Source organism: Pelobates fuscus, chromosome 10 (genome assembly GCF_036172605.1).
Source record: "Pelobates fuscus isolate aPelFus1 chromosome 10, aPelFus1.pri, whole genome shotgun sequence".
Taxonomy (NCBI): domain Eukaryota; kingdom Metazoa; phylum Chordata; class Amphibia; order Anura; family Pelobatidae; genus Pelobates; species Pelobates fuscus.
Window position 1 is genome coordinate 26421373 of NC_086326.1, and position 21935 is coordinate 26443307.

General features: G+C 46.6%; 1 protein-coding gene across 1 annotated transcript in view; it reads left to right on the forward strand.

Moving 5' to 3' along the window:
• DNTT (DNA nucleotidylexotransferase) overlaps positions 1-21935 on the forward strand; it is a 231998-nt gene that overhangs the window by 47730 nt on the left and 162333 nt on the right. Inside the window, exon 4 of the mRNA XM_063433762.1 lies at positions 12480-12650. Coding sequence (XP_063289832.1) covers positions 12480-12650 — 171 coding nt within the window. The remainder of the gene's footprint in view (positions 1-12479; positions 12651-21935) is intronic.

The window sequence follows — 21935 nt, forward strand, 5'->3', positions numbered from 1 at the left end:
ACTGTGTGCCAGACATGCCATGACTTCCTTTTGCACAATCGAGTACAAGTTGGGGATTGCCTTTTGTGAAAAGAAATTCCGGCCGGGTACCTTCCACTGCAGTGTCCCAATAGCTACAAATTTTTTGAACGCCTCAGACTCAACCAGATTGTATGGTAAAAGCTGGCAGGCTAATAGTTCGGACAAGCCAGCTGTCAGACGCTGGGCAAGGGGGTGACTTGGTGACATTGGCTTCTTACGCTCAAACATGTCCTTGACAGACACATGACTGTGGGCAGATGAACGGGAACTGCTCAAGGCGGGAGACGGAGTGGCGGATGGTTGAGAGGGGGCAAGAAGGACAGCAGTGGTTGACGTGGCTGAAGATGCTAGACCAGGAGGAGGATGGCAGCTTAGAGTAGGCGTGCTGCTTGTACTCATGTGTTGATCCCATAGGCGTTTGTGATGTGAGATCATGTGCCTACGCAAAGCAGTTGTACCTAGGTGGGTGTTGGACCTCCCACGACTCAGTTTCCTTTGGCACAGGTTGCAAATGGCATCGCTGTTGTCAGAGGCAGACACACAAAAAAAATGCCACACTGCTGAGCTCTGCAATGACGGCATTCTGGTGGTGGACACAGCATGCGTTGATTGGCGTGCTGTCGGGCTGACCCCGGGTGCCAATGCATGCTGTCTGACTGTGCCACTAGCTCCTTGCGATGACCTCCCCCTGCTTCCAACTCGTCTCCTCCTCCTCTCTGTCTCCCCATCTGAACTTTCGCCCTGTTCTTCTTCTTGCCGAGCAGGCACCCACGTGACATCCATGGACGCCTGAAGCTAAGCTGGAGGAGGATGGTGCGTCAAGGTTCCGAGCGGAGGCTGTACAAGATTGGGTGTCCTGTGTTAGCCAGTCAACTATGTCCTCAGAACTTTTCAAGTTCAGGGTACGTGGCTTCTGAAAACTGGGCATTATTCTAGGGCAAAAGGGAATCACAGCACCACGACCACGACGGCCCCTGCGGGGTGGCCTGCCTCTGCCTGTCATTTTTTGGGGGATTAGTGGTACTATGCGTGCAAGCTACTGTGAGACCAGATATGATTGGCAATGTGCACTTGAACAGTTCTGCAGAGCACACACTGTAGGCCTGACATACCCGCTTGAAGACAAGTAACTGCTATTCAATCTATAACAGTGAAAAACAAATTTTGGTTTTAAAAGCACGCTATAGAGACACCAGATATGATTGGCAATGTGCACTGGAACAGTTCTGGAGAGCACACGCTGAAGGAAGGACTGACAGAGCCGCTTGAAGGACACTGACTGGCTGCTATTAGCTTACACTGGAAACCTTTTTTCTTTGTAAAAGCACGCTATAGAGACACCAGATATGATTGGCAATGTGCACTTGAACAGTTCTGCAGAGCACACACTGTAGGCCTGACACACCCGCTTGAAGACAAGTAACTGCTATTCAATCTATAACAGTGAAAAACAAATTTTGGTTTTAAAAGCACGCTATAGAGACACCAGATATGATTGGCAACTGTCAAAGTACGCTGGCAGGGTTGTGCAGGGCACACGCTGAAGGAAGGCCTGACAGAGCCGCTTGAAGGACACTGACTGGCTGCTATTAGCTTACACTGGAAACCTTTTTTCTTTGTAAAAGCACGCTAAAGAGACACCAGATATGATTGGCAACTGTCAAAGCACGCTGGCAGTGTTGTGCAGGGCACACGCTGAAGGAAGGCCTGACAGAGCCGCTTGAAGGACACTGACTGGCTGCTATTAGCTTACACTGGAAACCTTTTTTCTTTGTAAAAGCACGCTAAAGAGACACCAGATATGATTGGCAACTGTCAAAGCACGCTGGCACAGGTCTGCAGAGCACACGCTGAAGTAGGCCTGACACCCAGACGCTTGCAGACAACTAACTGCTCTTCTATTACAGTGAAAAAAAAATATTTATTTTAAATCTAAAGCTTAAGCTATTGTAAAAACAGATATGAGTGGTGGCACTGGGCAAGAGGGCACAGTATCCACTGTGAACCTCACACAGAAGCTGGCAGGCAGGCAACTGCTCTTCTATTACAGTGGAAACAAAATTTTGGTTTTAAAAGCATGCTATAGAGACACCAGATATGATTGGCAACTGTCAAAGTACGCTGGCAGGGTTGTGCAGGGCACACGCTGAAGGAAGGCCTGACAGAGCCGCTTGAAGGACACTGACTGGCTGCTATTAGCTTACACTGGAAACCTTTTTTCTTTGTAAAAGCACGCTATAGAGACACCAGATATGAGTGGCAACTGTCAAAGTACGCTGGCAGGGTTGTGCAGGGCACACGCTGAAGGAAGGCCTGACAGAGCCGCTTGAAGGACACTGACTGGCTGCTATTAGCTTACACTGGAAACCTTTTTTCTTTGTAAAAGCACGCTAAAGAGACACCAGATATGATTGGCAACTGTCAAAGCACGCTGGCACAGGTCTGCAGAGCACACGCTGAAGTAGGCCTGACACCCAGACGCTTGCAGACAACTAACTGCTCTTCTATTACAGTGAAAAAAAATTATTTATTTTAAATCTAAAGCTTAAGCTATTGTAAAAACAGATATGAGTGGTGGCACTGGGCAAGAGGGCACAGTATCCACTGTGAACCTCACACAGAAGCTGGCAGGCAGGCAACTGCTCTTCTATTACAGTGGAAACAAAATTTTGGTTTTAAAAGCACACTATAGAGACACCAGATATGATTGGCAACTGTCAAAGTACGCTGGCAGGGTTGTTCAGGGCACACGCTGAAGGAAGGCCTGACAGAGCCGCTTGAAGGACACTGACTGGCTGCTATTAGCTTACACCGGAAACCTTTTTTCTTTGTAAAAGCACGCTAAAGAGACACCAGATATGATTGGCAACTGTCAAAGCACGCTGGCACAGGTCTGCAGAGCACACGCTGAAGTAGGCCTGACACCCAGACGCTTGCAGACAACTAACTGCTCTTCTATTGCAGTGAAAAAAAATTATTTATTTTAAATCTAAAGCTTAAGTTATTGTAAAAACAGATATGAGTGGTGGCACTGGGCAAGAGGGCACAGTATCCACTGTGAACCTCACACAGAAGCTGGCAGGCAGGCAACTGCTCTTCTATTACAGTGGAAACAAAATGTTGGTTTTAAAAGCACGCTATAGAGACACCAGATATGAGTGGCAACTGTCAAAGTACGCTGGCAGGGTTGTGCAGGGCACACGCTGAAGGAAGGCCTGACAGAGCCGCTTGAAGGACACTGACTGGCTGCTATTAGCTTACACTGAAAACCTTTTTTCTTTGTAAAAGCACGCTAAAGAGACACCAGATATGATTGGCAACTGTCAAAGCAGTCTGGCAGTGTTGTGCAGGGCACACGCTGAAGGAAGGCCTGACAGAGCCGCTTGAAGGACACTGACTGGCTGCTATTAGCTTACACTGGAAACCTTTTTTCTTTGTAAAAGCACGCTAAAGAGACACCAGATATGAGTGGCAACTGTCAAAGTACGCTGGCAGGGTTGTGCAGGGCACACGCTGAAGGAAGGCCTGACAGAGCCGCTTGAAGGACACTGACTGGCTGCTATTAGCTTACACTGGAAACCTTTTTTCTTTGTAAAAGCATGCTAAAGAGACACCAGATATGATTGGCAACTGTCAAAGCACGCTGGCACAGGTCTGCAGAGCACACGCTGAAGTAGGCCTGACACCCAGACGCTTGCAGACAACTAACTGCTCTTCTATTACAGTGAAAAAAAAATATTTATTTTAAATCTAAAGCTTAAGCTATTGTAAAAACAGATATGAGTGGTGGCACTGGGCAAGTGGGCACAGTATCCAATGTGAACCTCACACAGAAGCTGGCAGGCAGGCAACTGCTCTTCTATTACAGTGAAAACAAATTATTTTTTTTAAATCTAAAGCTTAACCTATTGTAAAAACAGATATGAGTGGTGGCACTGACTGTGCAAATGGGCAAGGCATCCAACCTGACACAGAAGCTGGCAGGCAGGCAACTGCTCTTCTATTACAGTGAAAATGTTTTATTTATTTTAAATCTAAAGCTTAACCTATTGTAAAAACAGATATGAGTGGTGGCACTGACTGTGCAAATGGGCAAGGCATCCAACCTGACACAGAAGCTGGCAGGCAGGCAACTGCTCTTCTATTACAGTGAAAAAAAATTATTTCTTTTAAATCTAAAGCTTAACCTATTGTAAAAACAGATATGAGTGGTGGCACTGACTGTGCAAATGGGCAAGGCATCCAACCTGACACAGAAGCTGGCAGGCAGGCAACTGCTCTTCTATTACAGTGAAAAAAAATATTTCTTTTAAATCTAAAGCTTAACCTATTGTGACCCCAGATATGAGTGGTGGCACTGGGCAAGTGGGCACAGTATCCAATGTGAACCTCACACAGAAGCTGGCAGGCAGGCAGGCACCTGCAATTACATTACACAGGAAAAAAAAAAAAAGCAGCCTGCGAACACGCTAAGTTCGCCGGGAACTGTTCGCCGGCGGACAGTTCGGTACATCACTAAATAGAGGGAGAAAGGGAAAGCAGAGTAATGCTTCCTAATACCGTGGTTAGTACCCTTTGTTAAAGTAAATTGAGTAATGGACAAAAGTCTTTATTGTATCATTTATAAATAACAAAGTGATACTATACTCATTCCCCTATAGTGGCTAATTGTGTAATAATGGTAATACTATTACCTATTATTTAATATTTGCAGGGGCAAGGAAATTCCCTCTAAATAGGTGGGTATAGGCAGAGAGTATGGAGACCGGAGGGATAAAGTGTCAATAAGGTGATATAAAGTTAAATGTATCACAGACACACAACCACCCTTTCTCTTAGCTAGTTTCCAGAAATGCTGGATAGGTAGAAGGGCTATAAAGACCCAGAGAGGTCTAAGAAGAATCCTCTAAACTAGCCCTAATCTCCTTAAACACCTTCAAGGGTGTTCTAAGCTAAAGCTCAATCTAAACGTTTAGATGACTGCCTGATTTCCCATCACAGATGTTGGCTAGGAATAACACTGTGCAAGACAAAGAGTGGGTCTAAGTGCCCATAGTGCAGTAAAGTGTCCCTAGTGAAGTGAAAAAGAGAATAACAAGCTGGCGCCTAGAAGAATAATGAGCTGGCGCCCTATCAGGGGACGTGTATATGGCATCGATTTTAGGAAGCGGGAGATGGAAAAAGATGCTTGGTCGGTCCTCCTACTTCAAATTTGGGGCACTGCACGTGCACTCTAATGTGCCACCAGATAGGAGTGGTGTGTTAAGTAGTACTATTCCTATCAGTTTATTAATCCCTGTTATGTGCTTTTTTTGGGTTTGGTTTTTGAAGCCACAGTGCAGCACCAGAGGCCCGAAAAATTTGGCATGTACACATGCTTGAAAAATTAGGTATTGTTGCAGCGGCCAGAAAAATTGATTTGTTTCCCAGGCAGAAAGTGCCCTAAAACATTGCGGCTTGAACCCTAGTTGGTGGCGGATAAGTCACGCAAGTCAACTGGCTGTAGCAGTACTTACCCTCTCCAGGGGCCGGCCGGGGTCCTCTCTTCTCGCCGCGCGCGGTCCTGCTCCTGCACGAGCCGCGTGCGGCTCATCCAACGACGAGATCAGGAAGGCGGGCAGTGACCGCGAGAAGCGGTCACGTGTCCCGCCTGACACTAAGAGCGCGCCGCGCGTCTCGGGCGCGCTCTTAAAGGGTCAGTGGGAGACAAAATTAGAATCAGTCTCCCATTGGCCCCTGTCATGCCACGTTCCCCATACACTCACGTTTTGGGGGCGTGGATATGACAGGGGCCAATCAACGTGAAAACTAGGGTATTTATACTCACCTGTTTCCTTTGTACCTTGCCCTATCGTGGTTTCTGTTCAGTTCCCTTTAGTGCTTGTATCGTTCAGTTGGTTTTTTGGTGCTTGACCTTGGCTTTGTTCCTGACTCCGTTCTCTCTTTATCCTTGCTTGTCTATCCGCCGGTTTGCCCTCCTGTGTACTAGTCCCTGGCTTGTTCTACTTTACGCTGTCTCTCCGTCCCCTTGACCTCGGCTTGTTCTGGACTCTGTCTTTTCTTGAACTCGTCCGGCCATTCTAAGGTCTGGTAAGACAAATCCTGTTTTCTTGTCTCTTGGCTATCTGGACTATTCCTGCGTGTTAGGGTATATTGCCGTGACACCGGCATTCAGAGCTAAAATACAGCAGCGGGTGGACCATTTTTAGCCCAAGGCAGCTCATCTCATCAGGCCCTTTTTAGTCGAATGTATCGCCCACTGTCAGTCCCTTCGGGATCCATCCCTCATTCATCTTAATAAAGGTGAGGTAATCTAAACTTTGTGACCTAGGCGACTTCTCTTCTCAGTGACAATACCTCATGCTGCACTGAAGGTCCTTTCTGACAGGACACTTGAAGCGAGGCAGGCCAGAAGTTCTATCGCAAATTGGGATAGCTCAGGCCACAGGTCAAGCCTGCACACCCAGTAGTCAAGAGGTTCATCGCTCCTCAGAGTGTCGATATCTGCAGTTAAGGCGAGGTAGTCTGCTACCTGTCGGTCGAGTCGTTCTCTGAGGGTGGATCCCGAAGGGCTGTGGTGATGCGTAGGACTTAAAAAGCTCTGCATGTCCTCCATCAACAACATGTCTTTAAAGCGTCCTGTCCTTGCCGTCGTGGTCGTGGGAGGAGGAGGATGACTTTCACCTCTTCCCCTGTTAGATTCCCGTTGTGCTGTGACATCACCCTTATTCGCTGTGTAAAGCATACTTTTTAATTTATTTTGCAAATGCTGCATCCTTTCCGACTTGTTGTGATTTGGTAACATTTCCGCCACTTTCTGCTTATACCGGGGGTCTAGTAGCATGGACACCCAGTACAGGTCGTTCTCCTTCAGCCTTTTTATACGAGGGTCCCTCAACAGGCATGACAGCATGAAAGACCCCATTTGCACAAGGTTGGATGCCGAGCTACTCATTTCCCGTTCCTCCTCCTCAGTGATCTCAATGAAGGTATGTTCTTCCCCCCAGCCACGTACAACACCACGGGTACCAGATAGGTGACAACGAGCACCCTGGGATGCCTGTTGTGGTTGGTCTTCCTCCTCCTCCTCAAAGCCACATTCCTCCTCTGACTCCTCTTCCTCACAATCCTCTTCCAGCGTTGCCGCAGGTCCAGCAAGTGATGCTGATAAGGCTGTTTCTGGTGGTGATGGTGACCACAACTCTTCCTCTTTACGCTCATCTACGGCCTGATCCAGCACTCTTCGCAGGGCATGCTCCAGGAAGAAAAAAAATGGTATGATGTCGCTGATGGTGCCTTCGGTACGACTGACTGGGTTTGTCACCTCCTCAAAAGGACGCATGAGCCTACAGGCATTGCGCATGAGCGTCCAGTAACGTGGCAAAAAAATTCCCAGCTCCCCAGAGGCTGTCCTAGCACCCCGGTCATACAAATATTCATTAACGTCCTTTTCTTGTTGGAGCAGGCGGTCGAACATTAGGAGTGTTGAATTCCAACGTGTCGGGCTGTCGCAAATCAAGCGCCTCACTGGCATGTTGTTTCGCCGCTGGATATCTGCAAAGTGCGCCATGGCCATGTAGGAACGCCTGAAATGGCCACACACCTTCCTGGCCTGCTTCAGGACGTCCTGTAAGCCTGTGTACTTATGCACAAAGCGTTGTACGATCAGATTACACACATGTGCCATGCACGGCACATGTGTCAACTTGCCCAACTTCAATGCCGCCAGCAAATTTGTTCCGTTGTCACAAACCACTTTGCCGATATCCAGTTGCTGCGGAGTCAGCCACTTTTTCACCTGTGCGTTCAGGGCGGACAGGAGTGCTTGTCCGGTGTGACTCTCTTTCTTTCAAGCAAGTCAAACCCAAGACGGCGTGACACTGCCGTATCCGGGATGTGGAATAGTACCTGGGGAGCTGGAAGGGGGGCAGTTGATGTGGAGCAAGACGCAGCAGCAGAAGAGGACTCAGCCGAGGAGGTTATGGAAGAGGATGGAGTAGCAGGAGTAGAGGAGGTGGCAGCAGGCCTGCCTGCAAGTCGTGGCGGTGTCACCAACTCCTCTGCAGAGCCACGCATTCCATGCTTGGCAGCCGTCAGCAGGTTTACCCAATGCGCAGTGTAGGTGATATACCTGCCCTGACCATGCTTTGCAGACCAGGTATCAGTGGTCAGATGGACCCTTGCCCAAACACTGTGTGCCAGACATGCCATTACTTCCTTTTGCACAATCCAGTACAGGTTGGGGATTGCCTTTTGTGCAAAGACATTTTGTCCGGGTACCTTCCACTGCCGTATCCCAATAGCCACACATTTTTTGAACGCCTCAGACTCCACCAGCTTGTATGGTAAAAGCTGGGGGGCTAATAGTTCAGACAAGCCAGCTGTCAGACGCTGGGCAAGGGGGGTGACTTTCTGACATTGGCTTCTTACGCTCAAACATGTCCTTGACAGACACCTGACTGTGGGCAGATGAGCGGGAACTGCTCAAGGCGAGAGACGGAGTGGCGGATGGTTGAGAGGGGGCAAGGAGGACAGCAGTGGTTGACGTGGCTGAAGATGCTGGACCAGGAGGAGGATGGCGCCTTTGAGTTTGTGTGCTGCTTGTAGAGGTGCCCGAAGCTAAGCTGGAGAAGGATGGTGCGTCAAGGTTCCGAGCGGAAGCTGTAGAAGATTGGGTGTTCTGTGTTAGCCAGTCAACTATGTCCTCAGAACTTTTCAAGTTCAGGGTACGTGGCCTCTGAAAACTGGGCATTATTCTAGGGCAAAAGGGAATCACAGCACCACGACCACGATGGCCCCTGCGGGGTGGCCTGCCTCTGCCTGTCATTTTTTTTTGGATTAGTGGTACTATGTGTGCAAGCTACTGTGAGACCAATACAAAAAGAGAAGTCCTGCGCTTAGTCCCATTACTGCTGGGCCAGCAGCAACGACTACAATACACATCAGCCCCAATATATAGTAAAAACCAAAGAAAAGAAAATGTTACTTGCACTTTCTCCTTAATCCCTATGTATATTTAGACAAATGGAGGTCATTTAGTTGCTCCAATGGCCATTGGAGGGAATGCCCGCCTGCCAACGTCAAGGCAGACCCCCCTAAGCGGGTCCTAACACTGACCCTTCAGCCTGCTTCCTTGAGCTTCTGGCAAAGATATCTCTAATGAGACAGAAAGGGGTATTTTTTATATACACCCCTATACTTATTAACCCTTAATAGGGAACACATGGGATGGGCAGCAGCATTGTAACCAGGCTGTGTGATACAAAGTAAATACAAATACAAAAAGAGAAGTCCTGCGCTTAGTCCCATTACTGCTGGGCCAGCAGCAACGACTACAATACACATCAGCCCCAATATATAGTAAAAACCAAAGAAAAGAAAATATTACTCGCGCTTTATCCTTAATCCCTATGAATATTTAGACAAATGGAGGTCATTTAGTTGCTCCAATGGCCATTGGAGGGAATGCCCGCCTGCCAACGTCAAGGCAGACCCCCCTAAGCGGGTCCTAACACTGACCCTTCAGCCTGCTTCCTTGAGCTTCTGGCAAAGATATCTCTAATGAGACAGAAAGGGGTATTTTTTATTTACACCCCTATACTTATTAACCCTTAATAGGGAACACATGGGATGTCTTTGGTTTTTACTATATATTGGGGCTGATGTGTATTGTAGTCGTTGCTGCTGGCCCAGCAGTAATGGGACTAAGCGCAGGACTTCTCTTTTTGTATTTGTATTTACTTTGTATCACACAGCCTGGTTACAATGCTGCTGCCCATCCCATGTGTTCCCTATTAAGGGTTAATAAGTATAGGGGTGTATATAAAAAATACCCCTTTCTGTCTCATTAGAGATATCTTTGCCAGAAGCTCAAGGAAGCAGGCTGAAGGGTCAGTGTTAGGACCCGCTTAGGGGGGTCTGCCTTGACGTTGGCAGGCGGGCATTCCCTCCAATGGCCATTGGAGCAACTAAATGACCTCCATTTGTCTAAATATACATAGGGATTAAGGAGAAAGCGCAAGTAACATTTTCTTTGGTTTTTACTGTGAGACCAGATATGAGTGGCAATGTGCACTGGAAGAGGTTGGCAGAGTACACGCTGTAGGCCTGACACCCGCTTGAAGACAACTAACTGCTATTCAATCTATAACAGTGGAAAAAGTTTTTTGGTTCTAATTACACGCTATAGTGACACCAGATATGAGTGGCAAAGTGCACTTGCAGAGGTTGGCAGAGTACATGCTGAAATCCTGACACCCGCTTTAAGGACACTGACTGCTATTAGCTTACAGTGAAAAACTTTTTTTCTTTTTAAAGGCACGCTATTGTGACACCAGATATGAGTTGCAAAGTACACTGGCAGATGTTGGCAGAGTACACGCTGAAGGCCTGACACCCGCTTTAAGGACACTGACTGCTATTAGCTTACAGTGAAAAACTTTTTTTCTTTTTAAAGGCACTCTATTGTGACACCAGATATGAGTGGAAAAGTACACTGGCAGAGGTTGGCAGAGAACACGCTGAAGGCCTGACACCCAGACGCTTGAAGACAACTAACTGCTATTAGCTTACAGTGAAAAACTTTTTTTCTTTTTAAAGGCACTCTATTGTCACACCAGATATGAGTGGAAAAGTACACTGGCAGAGGTTGGCAGAGTACACGCTGAAGGCCTGACACCCAGACGCTTGCAGACAACTAACTGCTATTCAATCTATTACAGTGAAATTTTTTTTTTGTTCTTAAATGCAAGCTTAAGCTATTGTGATACCAGATATGAGTGGTGGCACTGGGCAAGTGGGCACAGTATCCACTGTGAGCCTGACATAGAAGCTGGCAGGCAGGCAGGCAACTGCAATTACATTACACAGAAAAAAAAAAGCAGACTGATGTTCTAGCCCTAAAAAGGGCTTTTTGGGGTGCTGTCCTTACAGCAGAGATCAGATGAGTCCTTCAGGACTGTAGTGGACACTGAATACCCTAGCCTAGCTATCAATTTCCCTATCTAATCAGCAGCAGCTAAACTTTCCCTCCTCTATCTAAGAATGCAGCTTCAGAATGAATCTAAAATGGATGCTGCACAGGAGGTGGGAGGGTCTGGAAGGGAGGGTCTGCTGCTAATTTGCTGTAATGTGTCTGCTGACCGTGAGGCACAGGGTCAAAGTTTACTCAATGATGACGAATAGGGGGCGGATCAAACCGCGCATGTGTTCGCCCGCCGTGGCGAACGCGAACACGCTATGTTCGCCAGGAACTATTCGCCAGCGAACAGTTCGGTACATCACTAGTAATGACATAGCAGTTAACATATAATATAGTATTTGTTACTTTGCTGCAAGGGCTTTGTTACTATTGTGTGTATTAATTAGCAAAACAAACATTAAAACCTTTACAGAGGCAGCAGTTATTATCATTGTTTGGATGTTTTGTGGCCTCGTTGCCATTGCCAACCTTTTTCTTTGCCTTCTTTATACATGTCAATTTGGTTTTGTTAGTTTAACTTGGCAAATTTCATATTAAAGTAACATTAGAACATTTTTTGTTACCTGCCTGAGTCCTATCTTTAAGTTTTGGGGCATTAATCTTTCATTATACTAATGTATGGAATGAATACCATATAAAATGCACAGGACCATTTTCTTCAATTTTGGATTGTGTGACTTCTGTTCCAGGTTCATGTGTACCATCTGGATTATTGCTTAAATCTTGCAACTGAGTATTGACTACTTATTCTACTGCCAGTGACTCACCTCTCCAGCGCTCACCTGCTGAGCCTTTTTCCTACAGACCGCCATGTCAGCGTCCCACGTGGCCTCTGTGGCTGGAGGACTAGGCCGGTCTGCCTCAGTCAGCATCGTCTCAGGCATCGAGGAGATGCCATGGTTTGCGAACCAGCTCGGGAGTGCTTTCTGCTATGAGTTTTCGCAGTTGGCAAAGCTAACTTGTCTCTCTGATGCCATAGGTGCAATATGACATGTTATATAGAGGGGGGGAAATGGATCTCAGTCAGGCAGAGTCCATGATGGGGAGGAGGTGTTCTGCTCTCTTCTTACAAAAGAATCATTCTCACACACTTCAGTGCTCAGACATACTATGCCCCCAGCCAATTATTGTATTTGGGCTCCTTCCTCTGAAAACCTAACTTCTAGTTAAAATGACCATAGAGTTCGTTAATTGGGCTAAGCAAAAGGTTCCCGCCAGAATGAAATTTGAAATTTTGTACAACTTTTGCCTATTTGTAATTCAAATGCGTAAAGGGAATAAACTAAATGACTGCGCTTTTAATGCATTTAAATAAATGGCAACATTTATTTACGTAGGATTGTTTGCTACTCTGGAGAAATATATCATAAGCAACCAATGTAAATATTTATTTTAGTGATCGTTAAAAAGGTTAATGCAATTTACACAAACGTGGGAAGATTATCTATTGTCTGTTTATTTCATTTGCCCATTGTAGGACGCTTTTGAAATTCTAGCTGAAAACTGTGAGTTTTTGGGAAATAAAGGACCGTGTAAAAGCTTTCTAAGAGCATCTGCTGTTTTGAAATCCCTACGGTTTCCCATAGCAACAATGAAAGACTTGGATGGGCTGCCGCTTTTGGGGAATGAGATGAAGACTATTATTGAGGTAATGCTAAAATGATTATATATGTGAATATGGTTCAGGAATGTAGATAAAAAAAGAAAAAGTAGAACAATTACATTTGCACTAGAATCAGTCACTATGTTGTGTTTCCTGTATGAGAGGCTATTTGTATTCTGCTAGATGAGGCTTGTTTTACATTAAAGGGACACTATAGATATCAAAATAAATTTAGCTTAATGAAGCAGTTTTTGTGTATAGATCCTGACCATGCAGTCTCCCTGCTCAATTCTCTGCCATATTTTAGTTAAATCACTCTTGTTTCTATTTATGCAGCCCTAGCCACACCTCCATTGGCTGTGATTCATACAGCCTGCATGAAAACAAAATGGTTTCATTTACAATCAGATCTTACAGCACAGCGTGTTTACTTTAGAAATGTTTTATCTCCTGTTCTGTTAATCGAACTTTAATCAAACACAGGATGTTTTTGTAGGCTCTAACAAACTATTAACAGAGCAAGACATTCTAAATTAAACAGAACGTGCAATAAAAGAAGTTTAAACATTAAATCTCTCTATACAGAAAATGTGTAGGCAGGCTGTGTAAGTCACATGAAGGGAGGTTGCATAAACAAAGTAATGTAACTAAATGGCAGAGAATTGAGCAGCGAGACTGCAGAGGCATGATCTATACACCAAAACTGCTTCATTAAGCTAAAGTTGTTTTACATACACACATAATCACAGATTTACACATACATACACAGATACACACACAATCAAAGACTCCCACACACATAGAATCACATACATACACAAACAATCACAGACCTATACACACACAAAATCATTCATATACGCACAATCACATACATTATCACACAGTCAGACCCACACACACATACAATCATATACATTCACACACATAATCAGATATATACACACACACACAATCACAGACTCATACACACAGTCACATACCTATTGGCACAATCACATACCTACAAACACATAATCAGACACACACAAATAATCAGAGATATACACACACAATCACAGACTCACACACATAATCACTAACTAACCTAATCTCCGCTAAATCCAAAGGTCACTACTCCATATTAATTCTCCTTGACCTCTCTGCTGCCTTTGACACAGTTGATCATGCTCTCCTCCTTCAAACTCTTCAATCACTCGGTCTCTGTGACTCTGTCCTCTCTTGGTTTTCCTCCTATCTCTCCCAACGCTCATTTAGTGTCTCCTTTTCCAAGGATACCTCCTCCCCTCGCCCTGTCTCGGTTGGAGTTCCCCAAGGCTCTGTCCTTGGTCCCCTTCTATTTTCTCTTTATACTGTCTCTCTTGAAAAGCTTATTGCCTCTTTTGGATTCAACTACCACCTGTACGCTGATGACACTCAGATATACCTCTCCTCACCGGACCTCTCCCCGGCCGTCCTGCAACGTGTCACTGCTTGCCTCTCTTCCATCTCTGACTGGATGTCGTCACGCTTTCTCAAACGTAACCTCTCTAAAACTGAACTCCTTGTCTTTCCTCCTCCTAATACTGATCCTCCTCTCTCACTCTCCCTTCAAGTCAGTGATATCCACATATGTCAATCCCTACAAGCGCGCTGTCTTGGCGTCATACTTGACTCTGGTCTCACCTTTGAGTCTCACATCCAGTTTGTTGCCAAGTTCTGTAGGTTCCAACTCAAAAACATAGCCCGCATCCGCCCCTTTCTTACACAAGATGCTACCAAGGAGCTTGTCCATGCTCTAGAAATTTCCCGCATGGATTACTGTAACCCTCTCCTGATTGGTCTCCCCAAAAGCCGTACTGCCCCGCTACAGTCTGTAATGAATGCTGCAGCTAGACTGATTTTCCTATCCAGTCGGTCCTCTCACACCTCGACCCTCTGCCAGTCCTTACATTGGCTCCCTGTATCCTATAGGAGACAATTCAAAGTGCTAACCCATACATTTAAAGCACTGAACAATTCCAGCCCCTCTTATATCTCTTCACTGATCCAGAGGTATGCCCCTCCTCGTACCCTCCGCTCTGCCCGCGACCACCTCCTGACCGCTGCTCGCACCCGTACGGCCAACTCGCGCTTGCAGGACCTCTCACGGGCGGCTCCTCTCCTTTGGAATAACTTGCCTACTGCCATCAGACTCTCCCCTAGTCTTCAATCATTTAAGAAGGGCCTTAAAACCCATCTCTTCAGGAAAGCGTATGGCCTCCCAGAGTAATCTCTCCCTTACATACCTTTTGTCAGGATCGGGACAGGGATCCAACACGCAAAGTACAAACAGGACAGGGTACGTATACCGGACCTTAGAATGGCCGGACTAACGTACGGAGAGTAAAGAGAATGGTCAGAAACAAGCCGAGGTCGAGGGAACCAGAGGACAGGTGAGCGAGGAACAAGCCGGGTCAAGGATACCAGAGGGAAACAGAGTAAGACAAACTAGCCGGGTCGGAACCAAAGGAATAACTGAAATCGCCTGAGCACTGTGTGACTAGACAGGCTAGAACCACGACAGGGCAATGAGTGAATGGGAGAAACAGGTTTAAATACCCTGGTTACAGTGAGTATACCCGCCTCCGACGAGTCCTGAGTGGCTTCCAGTCACTTGAGTGACAGATCGGTCCGGACTGACGTCATGACGTCGGGCAGCGTGCGTGACGTCATAAAATGAGACGGATCCCTCGCGGCCGGCATGAGAGTGTCTAGGAGAGCCGCGAGGGATGAAGGAAGCCGACCTGCTGGAGGAGTAAACTACTAAGTCTCTACCTCTTTCGGAGGTAGAGGCTTCAGGTACCCTGACAGTACCCCCCCTCTCAGATACGCCCACCGGGCGAAGGAACCGGGACGAGACGGAAAGCGTGAGTGAAACGCCCTGCGAAGACGAGGAGCATGAACCCAACTTCTCTCCTCAGGACCATATCCCTTCCAGTCGACCAAATATTGTACTCTCCCCCGAGAGATACGAGAATCAATGATGGAGTTAACCTCATACTCCTCCTGACCCTCCACCTGAACAGAGCGAGGAGGGGCGATCGTGGAGGAGAATCTGTTACAAACTAGGGGTTTCAACAATGAAACGTGAAAGGAGTTAGGGGTGCGTAAGGCAGCTGGGAGAGCTAGACGATACGCCACTGGGTTAATTCGAGTCAAAATCCTGTAAGGGCCAATATATCGAGGAGCGAATTTCATGGAAGGAACTTTAAGCTGAATATTCCTAGTGCTTAACCATACTCTATCGCCTGGAACGAAAATCGGAGCCGCCCTTCTACGTTTATCGGCGTGTTTCTTAACCAGCATAGAATTGTGTAGAAGAATTTGTCGAGTCTGATCCCACAACTTCCTCAAATTGGCAACATGTACATCAACCGACGGTACACCTTGGGAAGGAGAAACCGAGGGAAGAATAGATGGATGAAAGCCATAGTTCATGAAGAAGGGGCTTGAATGAGTAGAGTCACAAACGAGATTGTTGTGCGCAAACTCCGCCCAAGGAATCAAACCGACCCAATCGTCCTGGTGTTCGGAAACAAAACAACGTAGATATTGCTCAATCTTTTGGTTAGTACGTTCAGCAGCTCCGTTAGACTGGGGATGATAGGCAGAAGAGAAATTTTATTTAATACCTAGTTGAGAACAAAAGGATCTCCAAAAACGGGAAACAAATTGGGACCCTCTGTCAGATACGATTTGGGAAGGTATCCCATGTAAGCGAAAAATCTCCCTCGCGAATATCTCTGCCAACTCTTGGGAGGATGGAAGTTTAGGCAAGGGAATGAAGTGGGCCATCTTGGTGAATCTGTCAACCACGGTGAGGATAACAGTCTGTTTTTTAGAGATAGGTAGATCGACAATAAAGTCCATGGCCAAACAAGACCATGGTTTCTCTGGTACCTCTAAGGGATGCAGGAATCCACTTGGGAGCGTATGAGGTTGTTTGGTCTTAGTACACACTTCACACGCAGCGATGAAATCTTTAGTATCTTTACGTAAAGCAGGCCACCAGAAGTCTTTAGAAATCAAAGCATACGTCTTGCGGATACCAGGATGTCCCGCCATCTTGCTGTTATGGAAACATTGCAACAGCTCCAGTTGAAGAGTAGGAGGAACGAAATGTCGACCCTCAGGAGTCTGTTTAGGTGCTAGATGTTGCAGCTTAATGATCTCGGCCAGTAACGGAGAATGAATCCTGAGATTCGTATTAGCAACAATCTTGCATTTAGGAACTATAGAAGAAAGAATCGGTTCAGATACAGTGAAAGGTTCATATTGTCGAGACAAAGCATCGGCCTTAGAGTTCTTAGAGCCAGGTCTGTAAGTAAGTACATAATTGAAATGAGTCAGGAATAAGGACCAACGAGCTTGCCTAGAGGACAAACGCTTAGCCTCCCCAATATAGGACAAGTTCTTGTGGTCCGTCAAAATAGTAACCGGATGTAAGGTGCCCTCCAATAGATGTCTCCACTCTTTCAAGGCTTTAATGACTGCTAACAATTCCCTGTCTCCGATGTCATACCTGCTCTCAGGACCAGAAAGTTTCTTGGAAAAAAAACCACAAGGATGTAACGGTTTATCCACCCCCAACCTTTGTGAGAGAACGGCACCTACTCCTGTCTCAGAGGCATCGACCTCAAGTAGGAACGGCAAGGATGTATCAGGATGGACTAATATTGGAGCAGAAGCAAAAAGTTCTTTGAGATTTTTGTAATTCTTTATTTTTACTGTGCAGTTGATGACATAGAAGCTTGCTAAGCCACGACAGCTAAAGCAAGTACGTTATATTAAACAAGAAAGTGGCATTGAAATAGTTGCACAATTTTAAATGTAAAACAAGTGGTTTCCAAACTATAAAAAAACTAAAACAATATGTAAGATCAGTCTGTCTAGATACAAGTGAGAAATAATGTCGAATCTCATTTCAGACGTGTTAAGCTTACACTCGTTTGTATTAACATACTTAGTTAATTTGCTTGAAACTGGTTAGTAGTCACTGATGCTTTGTCTAGTGTTAACGAAGATAAGTGAGCTCCAGTATGGACCCTGATTGTGTCGTCTGGTTTGTCGCAGTCCTTTGAGGAATACAAATCATCAGTAGATAACTGGCTGATAGCAAACATTATTCCCTACTGGCATATCCCAATTCTGCCATCTCATGGTTCGAAGATTATACTGCTCTGCTCGTTCTGTATAGCAGGGGGTGAGTGTCCACCAGAGCAGGCATCACAACGTTGAGCTCTGACCAACCATGCTGCGCTGTAAGTTTCTTGGTGGTTTTCTCTGGGGCTGCAGCTGCGTTTCAGTGTGCTTGTCCCTTTTAGTCCTCTGGGTCAGCCGGGGTGGGAAGCTTGGTGTCTTCTGGAAAGCTTGGTGTCTCCATTTCATGGGCCTTTTCGTTGCAGTTGGATAGGAGGTGAGTAGGAGATCCGTCTTGGTGTTGGCCGTTCTGCTCTGTCTCTGTGGTCTTTCAAGCCTTGGTGTGCGGGCTGTTGCACCGTGCGGTCTGTGAGTAAGGCACATGTGTTACAGGATTGTTGCGTGGGGGTTCAGGAGCCCTCAGGGACCTCCCGCGATGGCAGCTCCGGCTGTGTAGCACTGTGCCGCCGTTTCTGCAAGCTTCAGAGGGATCCCCATCGGGAAATCACTGTGCAGCTGTCGGCCATTTTAAGGGGACCGCGTGTGAGCCTCTTATCTGCAGCTTCGGGCCGCCCAGGTGAGATGCATAGGTGGTAGCCTGCTTGGTGGGGACCGGGATGACCCCCCCGGCCCACAGGGGGGGAAAACGGGTCCGGGCAGATGCCAGGCGAACAGTGGTTCTCTGTATTCAGGACAGAGGGCGAGGCAGCGGCCATCTGCCCCACTCTCCCCCCGGGTAGGCCTCAATCTCCGAGTCCCAGAGTCTCTCACCAGGACCTAGAGCCACCCTGCAGTGGGGGCTCCAGCTGCACCGGGACACTCCAGGGTCTCATGCCATGGACCCCCGGGTCAATACAAGCTGGGTAAGGTGGGTATATACCCTAATTTTGTCGGTTCCTCGGGAGCCCTTGTGATATGCAGCCTGCTGGCATGGCCGCCCGGCCCCGCCCCCCCTCTTTGAGATTTTTGAAAGCAACAAGAGCTTCAGTAGACCAAGTCTTAGTATCAGCCCCTTGTTTGGTCATATTGGTAATAGGTGCAATAATAGAAGAGTAACCCTTAATGAAGCGCCTATAATAATTGGAGAACCCAATAAACCTCTGGATAGCCTTGAGTCCCTTAGGCAATGGCCAATCTAGAATAGACTGGAGTTTGTCAGGATCCATCTTAAAGCCTTCCCCAGAAATCACGTATCCAAGAAAATCTATCTGGGTCTGGTCAAAGCTGCATTTCTCCAATTTGCAGTATAAGCCGTGTTGTAGAAGTTTGTGTAATACCTTTCTGACTTGTCTATGGTGGGTCTCAATCTCTCTAGAGTGTATGAGAATGTCATCCAGGTATACAATAACACAATCCTGTTGAAATTCCCTAAGAACTTCGTTAATTAGATCCTGGAATACTGCCGGTGCGTTACAAAGGCCAAAAGGCATGACCGTGTACTCATAATGCCCGTAGCGGGTATTAAACGCCGTCTTCCACTCGTGACCTTGTTGAATTCTCACCAAGTTATATGCCCCTCTGAGGTCCAACTTGGTGAAAATCTTAGAACCTTTTAGCCGATCAAAGAGCTCGGTAATCAAGGGGATCGGATAGGCATTCCTAATGGTTATTTTATTCAAATCTCGGTAATCAATACATGGTCTGAGTGAGCCATCCTTCTTTTTAACAAAAAAAAATCCAGCCCCGGCGGGAGAAGAGGATCTCCTAATGAATCCCTTGTCTAAATTCTCCTGAATATATTCCTCTAAAACAGAATTCTCTTTAATGGATAGAGGATATACATTACCCCTGGGGGGCATGGTGCCGGGCAAAAGATTAATTTTACAATCAAAGGTCCTGTGTGGGGGTAGTGTATCAGCGTTCTTCTTATCGAACACTGCTTTCAAGTCTATGTACAGAGGAGGTATCTGTCTCCCTGTAGACTGGGTAGAACTATCTGGTGTGTTAATCATAGCCAATGGAGACACCCTGCGTAAACACCTCTCCTGACAACCCTGGCCCCATGAGATTATCTCCCCTAATTCCCAATCGATAATAGGGTTATGTCTCTTTAACCATGGGTAGCCCAGGACTATGGGAACAGAAGGAGATGAAATGAGCATAAGTGATAAGTTCTCCTCGTGTAAGATACCAATAGTTAAGTTAATGGGTATAGTCTCACGAGAGATAACAGGCTCAAGTAAAGGTCTACCATCTATGGCCTCAACGGCCAAGGGTGTATCCCTTAACTGGGATGGGATAGTGTGTTTAGTAGCAAAGACTTGGTCGATAAAATTCTCAGCAGCTCCGGAATCTATCAAGGCCATGGTCTTTAGCATTCCCTTCTCCCACGTTAAAGAAATTGGTAGCAGAAGCCTGTGATCTTTATAATTATGCGTAGAGGACAAAATAGAAACACCCAAGGCCTGTCCTCTAGAGAAACTTAGGTGCGGGCGTTTCCCGGGCGAGTAGGACAATTCAGGCGCAAATGACCTCTGGCTCCACAATACATACATAAACCCTCCCTTCTCCTGTACTGCCTCTCCTCTTCAGAGAGGCGAGTATTGCCTATCTGCATAGGTTCAGGATACAGTGAGGTATTGGAATCAGGACTTTGAAATGTAGGGGCTAATTTAAAGGCAGGTCTGAAGTTCCTCTCTCTAGTATTCTGTCTCTCTCTTAAACGCTCATCAATACGAGAAATGAACGAAATTAAGTCCTCTAAATTCTCAGGAAGCTCCCTAGTAGCAACCTCATCAAGGATAATATCTGATAGCCCGTTCAAAAATACATCTATATAAGCCTGCTCATTCCACTTGACTTCTGCCGCCAGAGACCTGAACTCTAGTGCATAATCCACAAGTGTTCGGTTCTCCTGTCTCAGGCGCAACAGTAATCTGGCTGCATTAACCTTCCTACCAGGAGGGTCAAAAGTTCTTCTAAATGCAGCTACAAAGGCATTATAATTATATACCAATGGGTTATCATTCTCCCATAGTGGGTTGGCCCATCTCAGAGCTTTCTCAATGAGTAGGGTGATAATAAATCCAACTTTCGCCCTATCTGTGGGATAGGAGCGAGGTTGTAGTTCGAAGTGGATACTAATCTGGTTCAAAAAACCACGACACTTCTCCGGTGAACCACCATAACGTACAGGTGGGGTAATACGGGAAGAGGCACCTACAGTGGCTACCTCTAGACCAGAACTTACAGGAGAGATGGAAGTAGTACGGATCTCCTCAGGTGGGTTATTGGCACGAGATAATAGCGCCTGTAGTGCTAGTGCCATCTGGTCCATTCTGTGTTCCATGGCGTCAAACCTGGAATCAGAGGGACCAACCTGACTGTTTGTACCTGCAGGATCCATTGGCCCTGTCGTAATGTCAGGATCGGGACAGGGATCCAACATGCAAAGTACAAACAGGACAGGGTACGTATACCGGACCTTAGAATGGCCGGACTAACGTACGGAGAGTAAAGAGAATGGTCAGAAACAAGCCAAGGTCGAGGGAACAAGAGGACAGGTGAGCGAGGAACAAGCCGGGTCAAGGATACCAGAGGGAAACAGAGTAAGACAAACTAGCCGGGTCGGAACCAAAGGAATAACTGAAATCGCCAGAGCACTGTGTGACTAGACAGGCTAGAACCACGACAGGGCAATGAGTGAATGGGAGAAACAGGTTTAAATACCCTGGTTACAGTGAGTATACCCGCCTCCGACGAGTCCTGAGTGGCTTCCAGTCACTTGAGTGACAGATCGGTCCGGACTGACGTCATGACGTCGGGCAGCGTGCGTGACGTCATAAAATGAGACGGATCCCTCGCGGCCGGCGTGAGAGTGTCTAGGAGAGCCGCGAGGGATGGAGGAAGCCGACCTGCTGGAGGAGTAAACTACTAAGTCTCTACCTCTTTCGGAGGTAGAGGCTTCAGGTACCCTGACACCTTTCTCTTGCTCTCTCCTATGGGATAGTGCTTTGCTCTCTCCTCCAGCTCTGCTTCACTCCTACTTGATATTTCCTATCCTAATGTTTCTAATACCCCACCTCCTATAGACTGTAAGCTCATTTGAGCAGGGTCCTCTTCAACCTATTGTTCCTGTAAGTTTTCTTGTAATTGTCTTATTTATTGCTACATCCCCCCTCTCAAAATATTGTAAAGCGCTACGGAATCTGTTGGCGCTATATAAATGGC